The following is a 12531-nucleotide window of genomic DNA, read 5'->3' as shown; positions in this document are numbered from 1 at the left end:
AGGCTGATGATATCATACCCCAGATCCCAAAGGAAACAGCTGATAGATAAGGGGATGGAGAACTTCTGGGCACGGTTTTGGTTTATAGCCTTTTGGGGAGCAAGGGAGGTGCTGGGTCCCGTGGGAGAACAGGGCTCTGAGCAGGAGTGCTCAAAGCCCTCCCCAGGTTGGAGTATTGTAAATAAAGACCTGTTATCCTCAACGCTAATTGTTAGGTTTTACACCAAGGTGCCACGTGAAAGAACCCCCTTTTCCCTCCCGAACAGTTTCCCATAGGCTACTTGCAGTGCTGTTAGTTCTCATGCAATGGTCACTGCCTATGGCTGGACACTACAATCAATTTTTAGAGAGCCTTCTGCCCATTAATGAAAGAGCACACCACAGTGGAATCAAATCACTCATACATTTTTAGGACCTCAGAAGTTGCCAATAAAGTTTCCAAGACATTTCGCAAGAAACCTGGAGCTCATTAAGGAAGGAGTTGTCAATCATCATGTGGATTCCTTCACTGCACTAATTCATTTTAAAACAAGAAATGTAACATGCAAACTTTATGAAAAAAATTCTAAAGGAAAGCTGGGACATCTAACAACCGGTTTATGAGTGAGTTATACATATTTCCAGACTATACCAATCCTTAGTCAATTTACAGAGAGCAAACTATTTTTCAAGTTTGGAGTCAATCCTCTGAGAATGATACCAGTAGAAACAGCCAATGGCTTAGCCACGGTCTAAGGAAGCTATCCTAAAGGACAGCTTGTAATCAATCATGTTGACAGAGGCTTGAGAAACACCAACATGCAGTCCAAGAGTTCTTATTGTACCATCACTAGAACGCTGCAAAAGAGGGTTATATCTTCAATATTTGTGGCTTTCCTGAGTTTAGTCCTTTATCCTCTTTCAAAATCCCTTTTCTTGCAGCATCCCAGCCCCTCTCCATGATCTTATCTATAGTAATTGTTACACTTACAGGCTGAGGATTCACAAATCTTTGGCCTGATTGCTCTTGAGCTCTGACACTTCAGGATGTTCAATTGCCTTCAGTATGTTCTCCTTCACTGGAAGCTCATTATTTCTAAAGCTCAGACCCCTCCTACTTGTAAGCAGTCCTTTTTCCAATCTCAGGAATGGGGTCGGTAAACACCCTGCAAATTTCACTCCTCCCCCTTCTTTGCCCTCCATATTGGAAAGGTCCACAAATCTTGGCAAGTCTATCTCAGACACATCTCTCAAATCCATCTCTTTTTTATTTTGTATGTCCAGTGTACAAATTTATGATATATCTAAGTCATTATACCACCTAACTCGTTTCCCAATATCTTGTCTCCTCCCATTTTAACACCCTTTACACACACTTGAAAGAATTATGTTGCTAACACAAAAATTAATAATACCATTTTCTTGTTAATATTCAGTTAATATGCCCCCCCCTAATTGTTGGCAGGATATTCCAAACTCATTATCTTATACAGAAGTTTCTTTACAACCTGCCTTAGCCCCCCTTTTCTAGCTCATCTCTATTCCCTACTCCAAAGTTTGTTCATAATGACCTATGCCAATGGGGACAAGATATTCTAGTGGTTACGAAAGAAGGCTTTTAACCCTATGGAGGTCACAGCTGATCTGAGATATAAAAACTCTTTAATATTGTTACATATATCAGATTCAAGGTCACAACTAGCTGCATGTCTGTATGTGACTAATGTTAAACCATAACATATAAGCCTTCAGTTTGGTTATAACATGTGTTTTGTAAGGGTGTATATTTGATAGTAAATTATATCTGAGAACGCAAACTCTGAAGTCAGTGGTGGTGTAGTTGTTTTATTCGTGAACTTCAAGTCAGTGTTGTATTGTCTTTTCATTTACCACTGAAGATGGCTGGAAAAATATATTGATGTAATAATCCAAGAAATGTTGAAGAACTTCAGCGAATACTACTTGAGTCACTTATCAAAATATTTTTGCATATGTTGAGAAATTTATGCCTTGAGCATAGCAATATTGTTTGTGACGACTGTTACAAATGTTTTGCAAAGGCAATTATTGAAGATTTGATTAATATTAAAGACTTGCTTTGGTTGTATATTTTAGCAATATCCATGTTTCTGTTATTTGAAAAGAAAATTTTTTATTCTTTATGTTTTTATATTTCTGTTTAATAATTTCTAGATTATAACTGAAAAATTAAAAATCACGTATTTTATTATATAAATACAATAAATGCAAATTTTCAGTGGTTTTAATCTTTTTTTCTCTTTTTAGCACATACTAGTAATGAATATATCTCTTGGATACATGTGACCTATGCTGTAATTATTTTTATTGCAACCTCTGCAAGGTTAAGTTGTACTGATATGAACTGACCCACAGATTTACCTCTTACTGATGTAATAACCTATGTGTCCACTCTGAGACTGATTTCTTGAGTCTCAAAAATGGGATAACTGGGGAAGTAGTCAAAGGTGGTAGCCTAGGTAAACACAGCTCACATCCTCACACAACTACATCAAAAATACAACTAAACTATAGAATAAACATCATTTGGAACTGTCAGAAATCGAGTTGAATGCAAGTCCTACAACTATGAAATTAAAGAAAAAACCACATCAAGACTGGTAGGAGGGGCAGAGACGCAGAACAGGCTGGTCCCACACCCACATGTGGCAGATAAAAATGAGAAGGGTTATCTCAGGATCAAGAGATCTCAGCCCCACACCAGGGCCCCAAGCCCAGGCTTCCAGATCGAATGAGAGAAATCCCTATAACTTCTGGCTATGAAGACCAGCAGGGATTGAGGCTGGGGGAGATGGAAGAATTCTGGATTCCCAGGCAGTTCCTCTTAAAAGGCACACATGTAGACTTACTGAGACTCACTCCTTCTAAGCTCCAACACTAGGGCAGCAGCTTAAAAGGCAGCAGGGGCATACAGGGAGGAACTAAAGTGTCTGGCATCAGGGTGAGTGCTGGGGGCAGCTTTCTCCCAGACAGAAGTGCTGGCAGAGGCCATTGTTCCTTTTCTGAGCTCTCCCTCCACAGAGCTGGCAGGTGGGAACCATATCTGAGATTCTATCAAACTGATTCACACTGTTTTCCCCACCCTGATGATTCTCTGAGGCTCCTCACACACCCAACTTTAAGGACCACCCAAGCTGTTTCCAGTGGCTTTTCCATATATGAATGGCTTGCCTTGCCCATGCTTCATATTTTCCTAAATCTTCTCAAAGAAGCAGCATCTAGCCTCAGCATGCCTATACCTCTTCCTAAGTGGCACTAGGCCTGGCACTAGCAGCAGCTGCCCTTGGGTCATAGCTTGGTCTCACTTGGACACCTCCCAGTTCAGTATCAGTAGCAGTCATCTTCAGATCACATTGCAGCTTTTTCCAGGTGGTCCCAGACAGAATACAGGCAAAGGCTGACCTTGGCCTGCATCTCTCAGAAAACCCCAGAGCCTGTGCACCTAGTGGACAGATACAGACCATGTCAGAGTATGACAACCCAACCATCTTCACAAGTCACGCAATCGAGGGGCAGATTCAGAGGGCATTAGAGCCCTGCTGAAGTAAGTCCTGCTCTGTGGAGTGGGCCCCTGCACAGCTGATTCTCCATGGTGATTAGAGGTTGTGGTCACAGGCAGTCCTAATAGCTGATAGGCCTGGGTAAATCACTCACATTGACCTGCCTACAGCAATCAAAACTGAACTACAAGAGGAGAGTGTATACAGCCCACATAGTGGACACACCTTGAATACTCAACTTGTGTGATGGGGAAGGCTGTGCTATTTGACCCTACAGCACACCAACTACATTAGGCCACTCTATCAAGCCAGGGAGTCAGCAGCTCTATCTACTACATAGAAACAAACACTGGGAGGCTGCGAAAATAAGGAGACAAAGAAGCATGGCCCAAATAAAGAACAGAACAAAACTCCAGAAAAAGAACTAAACAAAATGGAGACAAGCAATCTACTAGATGCAGAGTTCAAAACAATGGTTATAAGGATGCTCAATAAACATAGGGGGAGATCAGGTGAACGCAGAGAGAACTTCAGCAGCATAAAAAAAGACATGGAAACAAGAAAAAAGAACCAGTCAGAAATGAAGGATACACTAACTGAAATGAAGAACAATTTATAGGGAATCAACAGTAGAGTGGATGAAGCTGAGAATAAAATCAGTGATTTGGAATATAAAGAAGCAAAACACACTCAAGCAGAACAGCAAAAAGAGAAAAGAATAAAAAAAAAAAAAAAAAAAAAAAACCTGAGAAAACCCAGGACACACAGAGAGTCCTAAAAAAGATAAACTCAAAGGGGCCCACACCAAGACACATCATAATTAAAATGCCGAAGGTTAAAGACAAAGAGAATCTTAAAAGCAGCAAGAGAAAAGCAGCTAGTTACCTACAAGGAAATTCCCTTAAGACTGCTAGCTGATTTCTCCAAAGAAAGTTTGCAGGGTAGAAGGGAATGTCAAGAAATATTCAAAATGATGAAAATCAAGGACCTACAACCACAATTACTCTAACCAGCAAAGCTATCATGCAGAACTGAAGTTCTGAGCTTATCAGACAAAAAAAAAAAAAGCTAAAGAAATTCATCACCACCAAACCAGTATTACATGAAATGTTAAAGGGTCTCCTTTAATTAAAAGAAGATAAAAAAATATGAACAATAAAATGGCAATAAATACATATCTATTGACAATTGAACCTAAAAAACAAAATAAATGAACAAAGAGAACAGAAACAGAATCATAGATACAGAGAATGTTTTGATGGTTGTCAGATGGGAGGAGGATCAAGGGAATGGGTAAAAAAGGTAGAGATTAAGAAATACAAATTGGTTCTTACAGAATAGTCATGGGGATGTAAAGGACAGCATAGGGAATATAGTAGCAAAAGAATATATATGAGTATATATGCATCACCAATTGTCATGGACACAATGTGGGGATTGCCTGGGGGGGGGGTCTGATGGGTGGGGGGAAGGGGGAAAATTGAGACAACTGTAATACCAAAAACAATGTAATATAATTTAAATTTAAAAATGGGATACCTTAAGGTTATCATCAGAATTTATTAAGTGTATGTGTTAGCTATTATAAGCCTCATCATCAGGTATACCTAAAACTACTTAAAGTAGAGCAAATATTCAAAGAAGAAACATTTTGTTCAAATATGTTATTGTTATTTAATTGATGCTGTCCTCAAGGCTCATATTCTTTGGTCTCTATAGAGGTTCTTGAGGTGAGAGTTTGGAAAGAAAATTGAAATAGGTTTGTAGCAATTAAGAACTACCTTGTTGAGCACTGGCTGCTGTGGCTCAGTGGATCAAGCGTCAGCCTGCGAACCAAGTGTCGCTGGTTCGATTCCCAGTCAGGGCACATGACTAGGTTGCATGCCAGGTCCCCAGTTGGGGGCGCATGAGAGGCAACCACACATTGATGTTTCTCTCCCTCTCTTTCTCCTTTCCCCTCTCTCTAAAAACAGATAAATAAAATAAATAAAGACATTAAAAAAAACTTTAAAAAAAAGAACTACCTTGTTGAGACTCTGGTAATACTCACTTTTTTATAGCACTCACTTAGTAATTCACTGAATATAGAACTTCCATATGATATGCCTTATATTTTTATTTACTATGTGTTATATCTCCAAATAAATTAGAGCATAAAAATTTTATCTTGTACTTCTTAACTTCTCAACACTACATAGCCCAACACTAGATTCTTGGTAGACTATCAATAAATATTGAGGTCAGAGTAAGTTATCACTCTGAAGATTGCTAATCCTCATGGTAAGGGCCAAAAATTAAATTCAAGAGTTTCTGATGTTGGTGGACCATGACTTTTTTCCAATGGAATAATGATTATACTTCATAAAAAGTTTTCTTTTTTACAATTTCTTTAGTCATGGTGTACAAAGGAAAATGCAAATTAGCATGAACACATGGACACGGAAGTTAATATGAAGCTTTGACCAATTAAGTATTTTAATTACAATGTTGATAAACATAGTTTATAACATGAAAGTCTTCAAGTCTGGCCCCTATTTGTAGACCATCTCACAATGCCCCCTTGGGAAAATGTTCCTCTACAATATTCTGTCTCCATAAATTTATAAATGTTTCTTTGGATAGTCATGTTTTGAGGATTCAAAAAATCATGTCCATAAGTTATTCTGAGCTTCTTCAGAATACTGAGTACCTATGGATATAGCTGACAATTATTAGCAGTTACTATGTGCCAGGCACCATTCTAAGCACTTCACACATACAAACTGGTTCAATCATCACAATAACTCTCAAAGATAGGTATTACCACCTCATTTTACAGGTGTGACAATTGAGGTTTAGGGAGAAAAATTCACTCATCCATGATTATACCATTACTAAAGGGTACAGCCTGGGTTTGCACACAGTCTCTGTCCATTTCCAGAGCCTCTGCTCTCAACCACCCTGCCAAGCTGTTCACATAAAGTAGAATTCAGTAAGTGTTAAGAGTTTTAGGCAACACTTTGGAAATTCAAAGGAAAAAGAAAAGTACTCCCTATTAAAGTTTAGAAAAGACCTCAAGGAGAAGGATGTACAGGATTCTGATTGGTGGAGATGGGATAGGCATGAGTGCTTACTAGTCTAGTAGATTATTTTGAATAGTAATTTGAAAATCAAGAAATTTTCCACTGGGAGGACTAATAGACTGAAACTAACAGGAAGAAACAATAGGAATGAGAATGAAGTTTTAGAAACTTCAGCTGCACATATTTAGGATGATTGCTTCCTGGCATGAGTACAGTTCGTGTGAAAAAGATGAAAAGATTTTGGCCAAATGGAAGGTCACTGAAAGCCAACAACATTACATGGATGCCAAGAAAACTAACTGGATCCCAAGCATCATAGAAATATATCGCACAGGAAGGGGAGATAATTATCCCAAATGCAGCAGAACTGGAATTCAGCTGTGGGCATCACATTAAGGAAAGATGCTGACAACCAGGACTGAATTCAGAGCAGGATGGATAAAGAGACCACCAAAAAGTCATCCCACGTGTGAAGTGTTGAGAGCACTGGAGACATGCAGAAGGCTTTGCAGAAGTATCATCACTGCCTTCAAATAAAGAACTGTCTTGGAAAGAACACTCTGTGTAGACTCACTCAAGATATAAAATTAGAACCAAATTAGAACCAATGGGAAAATAATAGAACCAATGAATCAGCTAATATTAATGGCTAGCTCTATATTAGCTATGTGGAAGGAGGAATGTTACTGAGGTAAAAGAAGTAATCTATTCAATGGGTCCTACACGCTAACTAAAGAGACAAGATAATGCTTTTAAGAAGAATATTCATCTTGCTGAGTATGGGAGTACAAAAAATTAAAGGAATAACCTAATCTTTATAAATTTGGAGAAATTAATTTGAGCAAAGTGGTGAGATAGTACTTTAAGGAAAAAAGGGATGTGGAATTTGAGCTGGATTTTGACAGACAAGTCAGTTTGCAAATCCAAAGGGGTCAAGTCACCACCCAAAAGCCAAACCTTCAGTAAACAAAATTGCCAAAAAGATTACTGAAAATGCTCAGTGAATTTTCTAGGGTTTAAGAATACAGAAAAATTCTCTGTAATACACCACTAACAGGTGATGTGATTCCTATTCCTTCTTTTCTCAAAGCAGTAACCACTGCTTCTACACACACACACACACACACACACACACACCAAAAAAAACGAACAAACAAAACAAACAAAAAAATCAGTGATAAGATTTAAATATTACTAGGGAAGAGGAATAGAAACTATCAGAAAAGAAAGTAAAAATGGTCTGAGAATAGAGAACAGGGAAGCCTCTTTAATGGGGAGAAACAGCCTTCCTGAATTGTCCTACAAGTAACTCCTGCAGCTACTTCCACCAAAACCTAGAGTGGTTTTACAATCTCCAGAATGAAAAACAGACAGATACAAAATTTTGTGAATCACTCAGCATTGTGTGGGAGTCAAACAAACTTTCACATTCTTGTCCTGCCACTTATCAGCTGTATAAACTTGGTCAACACACATAAGCTCATTGTGCCTCAGTTTCCTTATCAATAAACTGCAGATAACCACTTCTTGGAATTCTTGTGAAGTTTAATAAAACAGTATTCCTAAAATTCCTGCATGCATTCAATAATTCCACTGCCACCAAAAGCTATAGATTTCTGGTGATAGAGTTGAGGCAGCCCAGATAACTCTGTTCTTTGGAAATTTTACCACTTCTTGAAAAAGTTCTGTGTTTATTCAATATCATTTTCTGATTTCTTCAGTTTCACAGATTAGAAAGCAGTATTGAAGGGACTGCAGCTTCTTATTGTGAGGGATTTCGATGGATTTACCTTTTTGCAAAAGGAGATTTTGCTTTAGGGTGTTTGGTTTTGAAAGGAAGAGGAGGTGGAGGGACAGTGGGGGCAGGGAGGGGAAATGGAGAGGGAGAGGAAATGGAGGGGGAGGGGGAGGTAGTGGGAGGTGGAGGAGGGGGGAGGAGAAGGAAAAAGAGGAGGTGGCATTTCTAGGGATAGATCAAGAGATAAATCCTGTAGTATTTTAATTAAAATATACTAGAAGATTCACACCTACTGAATAATTTAAGATTGGCAAAAAATGAAACAAAAGAATTAAAATGTAATATGCTATTATTTGAAAACAATCTCTTGAAGTGAACTTTTTGCCTGCATTTTATTTATATTTCTAAAAGGCACCATGTCTTGAATATTCATACAGTTCCGGTATATGTCCTACACTGGGGCTGAAAACACCTTATCAACCAGTTCAAGCTTTCCCAGTTCTCCCGCCTTCAGCAGGCAGAACTGTCCCCTGGCTATTGCCTCCATTTCTGCAGCATTCCTTCTGAAGTTTGTGGGAGCACTATTTGGAATGAGCTCTGCAAATCGTAGAGCAATAAGAAAAACTGAGTGAAGTATCTCTGATACTATCTACCAATTCCAGAAGTGTCAGGCAGCTAAGTATTCCAGTAACCTAAATGTTGTGACTTTTGTGAAGCACCAGATTGGTTTCTTGGAAAATCTAAACTAGACTGATCTACAGCTAAGCAGAAAATATTTACATATCTGGTCCCAATTTTACTATGTATATTCTTAAGAGAAAGAAAAAAGTTTAAATAGTCACATTCATTTAATTAAATACATCTAACAAATAGAGAATTACATACTTCATACTGTGATTGCTTACAGAGACAATGCTTGTTTACTCTGCTCACTTAACAAGCCCTGAGTTCCTGCGGTGTCTGAGCTTTGTAAATGTATCATTTATTCATCACTAAAGTCACCTAGCAATGAATGGCCATCTAATCAGCACTTACACTGTCCAAATACCCCCTCAATAGTTTTCTTTCCCCCTTAAATAATGCACAGGCTTCTCTATCACTAAGAAACAATTCCCTTTCCTCAACTCTTCTCTTCTTGTGTTTAGGTTAGCCGTTGGGCATGACTGTTTCTGGGGCAATCTTCTCTGTGAATGGTATGATCACCACTCACACTCCTTCAGAGAGTGCTGCCAGGCTGGCTTACTGTCTCCCAAGGCAGTGGGGAACTGCTTCCCCGCACGTTTACTACATTAATACATCACATCTTGACTGAACTGCTTTCGGAAAATTTCCAGGCAGGGTCTGTGTTTACATCAGCAAGACTGATTCAAAACAACATCTCTGGGGCTTTAAACAGGCTTTGAAACACATTCCTACACTCAGCTCATGGGGGTCAGTAGGAGGCCTTCCAGTAAATCTGTTACTTGGCTTTGTCATTCTTACTGCTGAGGGGTTCTGATTTCCTTTTAGATCATCTCATAAGCCATTTTGCTATTTTTTCCTGAAATTTTTGCCAGAACCTTGGCTAAGAGACCCTTGCATGATTATGCCTGTTGTCTTCAGAATTCCTTATCTGCAAAAATTCTTTCTTAGGTAAGTTATACTGACTTCTTTTTTCCTCCTAATTTTTTTCTTCAGCTTTAGGATCATAAAGTTTTTTGTTTATATTTTCAAATGTAAACACAAGTCTTATCTTGTTAAGCCTGCCTTTGATTAGCACAGTTGCTACTCAATTAATCCCTTGGTTAGAATTTAACAAGAACTTTACAAAATTTGCAAAGGGGCAGAACAGTGATTATATGCAGAACTATAGGGGCCATCAAAATTAAACTGTAGAATATAAAACTTAAAAATATTTTCTAAATATAATGCAAATTCTTTATTACTTACAAAATTTAAAGAAACTCCATTTGGTAATAATCATTAAAGCACATAAATGTTAAATTATTTTCACAAACAAATGGACACATCAAGATATTGCCATATCCTAGACACCATGCTGGAAATTTATATTCTATCATGGACCTTGATTTTGCTTACCATCTTCTGAAATCTGAGGTAAAACCTAAAAACAAACAAACTTCTTACAAAACCTCTTACCCCTTCCGCATAGTCTACAAAAATGCAATATTTCATCTAAGAAGGCTTTCTTACCACACACTACTTTAAAAAGAGCCTCTTTGTCCTGGCTGGTGTGGCTCAGTGCCGGCCTGTGAACCAAAGGTTCGCTGGTTCGATTCCCAGTCATGGCACATGCCTGGGTTGCAGGCCAGGTTCCCAGTTAGGGGTGTGTGAGAGGCAACCACACATTGATGTTTCTCTCCCTCTCTTTCTCCCTCCCTTCCCCTCTCTCTAAAAATAAATAAAATCTTAAAATAAATAAATAAATATAAAGAGTCTCTTGGGGCCAAAGTAGATACCACCTTTGAAGAAAATATTAACACAATTATAAAATATAAAGATGATGCTACTTAACTAAGAAGAACCCAAAATGCTCTGAAGCAAATGATTCTAATCTAATTTAAAGGAAATGAAATTCAAATAAACAACCAAAACCACCTTTCCTAACATTTCTACTGCCCTCCAGAGGACAACACAAAGGACCTGTACAAAAATTTAAAGAAAATAAAGACCAATGAGTTATTGACAAAGTGGCTGTATGGACAACAGTATTGCGAACATTAAACATGAAAGGTTAATAAATATTATGGAAAACTTTCTGGGAAGAACAGGCCATTTGTGTTTCTTGACGTAAACCCTTGGCATGCTCTTAAATAGACTAATCATGGCTTCAGGAGCATACTCTAACACAGGTACCAATTTCTCAAAGGTACGTAAGGAAGAGTAAGCAGAGGCCAGGAAAAGAGCAGAAGAAATGGTCTGATGCAGTACACACAAATCCCCAGGCAGAATACTTTTCTGTAGGGTAGGCACATATGAGAACTCCCTCCCCACTCACCTTTTTTCTCTAGGACCAGGGCAACAAGCACAGCCACTTCTGGTCGGTGCCCTTTTCCCAGCACTGGAAACAAGAGGAAGAGCTTGGTAGCCTGACAAGAGAAATCCATTAAATCCATTAAAGAGTAGATGAGCTTGCTTAGATAATGCGGGTAATGAAATCTACCTAAGTAGATGTTGCCAAAATTAGATACTTATATGGAAAAGTTGGATTAGATAATTGAAAAGCTCCAGCTCAAAAACAGGAATGGGAATCAAAAGGCTTCTTAGCTGTTCTTTTTTATGTATCTATTAAAATCCTATTTTAACTAGTCTTCCCAAGTCAATAACAGGATTTAATTACTTTCCTCCTATCTCTGATCTTGAGAAATTTACATTCCCACAGTAACAAAAATCTTCTTTAAAAGGTTAAAAAATTACAGTTTACTATCACTTAACAGTATGTACCTATAATCTGCTGATAAAACTCTAAACCCTACCTATGCATTCACATAAAAACTGGTTTATTTCAAAAGCTGTAGCAACAATTTGCTCTTTACTTTTTTAAATAAGAGAAAGAACCAGACTGCAGAAAGAAGTCTGTAGCCCAAATTGCTGATTTAGGAAATTCTTTGAACCCTTACCTCTTAGCAGGTTAAGTCTTCAGGAATGATCCTCTTAAGGGAGGAGCACAAGACATTCCTGAGCCCAGGTGTCCTCATGGCCCAGAGGCGGGGAGGGCATCCTCCAGCCCGCGTTCACCACCCACATCACTGGAGTGAGCGCTGCCTCCACTCCCAGGGTGCACAGCGCTGGCTGCCTCCAGGCCTGCAGGGCCAGTGAAACACAGGGCAACGGAGTTCCTTGTCCAAGTGGAGAACTAATTCCCACTGCACATTAGCTATTTAAAGAGGTGGGGCCTGCAGGACAAATGTGGCCTCTGAGCCTTCCTGTTTGTGTCCTAGCTCAAATTTTCATCCATTTCCTAAGGAAGACTACAAAGTGTAGTAAGCCTTGAGAAGGCTGAGATTTGTGATAACAGTGCACAAGAGCAATTTTTAGAAAGTTTTTTTCCTTTCCTTCTTTTCTCCACAAGCATATATGAGGCTTTGAAAATACTTTAAAAGTCAAAAGCAAAAACTATCTGTTGTGGTTTAGTAAAGATTTTCTACTCCTGGAAGATTTTTAACCTGCAATGTAGAAAGGAAAATATTTTGTGGATGAGTAATCCAATATA

The 12531-nt window shown here is 38.6% G+C and overlaps 1 protein-coding gene across 1 annotated transcript in view; it reads left to right on the top strand.

Moving 5' to 3' along the window:
• LOC150002866 (run domain Beclin-1-interacting and cysteine-rich domain-containing protein-like) overlaps positions 1-12137 on the top strand; it is a 62738-nt gene extending 50601 nt beyond the window's left edge. Inside the window, exons 3-4 of the mRNA XM_090285004.1 lie at positions 11136-11187; positions 11946-12137. Of these exons, the coding sequence (XP_090141130.1) occupies positions 11136-11187; positions 11946-12137 (244 nt within the window). The remainder of the gene's footprint in view (positions 1-11135; positions 11188-11945) is intronic.
• The last annotated feature ends 394 nt before the right edge of the window (positions 12138-12531 follow it).

The sequence above is a fragment of the Furipterus horrens genome, unplaced genomic scaffold (assembly GCF_987537825.1).
Source record: "Furipterus horrens unplaced genomic scaffold, mFurHor1.1.pri manual_scaffold_8, whole genome shotgun sequence".
Taxonomy (NCBI): Eukaryota; Metazoa; Chordata; class Mammalia; order Chiroptera; family Furipteridae; genus Furipterus; species Furipterus horrens.
Note: the sequence above shows the minus strand (reverse complement) of the source record. Positions and strands in the feature narration are given on the sequence as shown.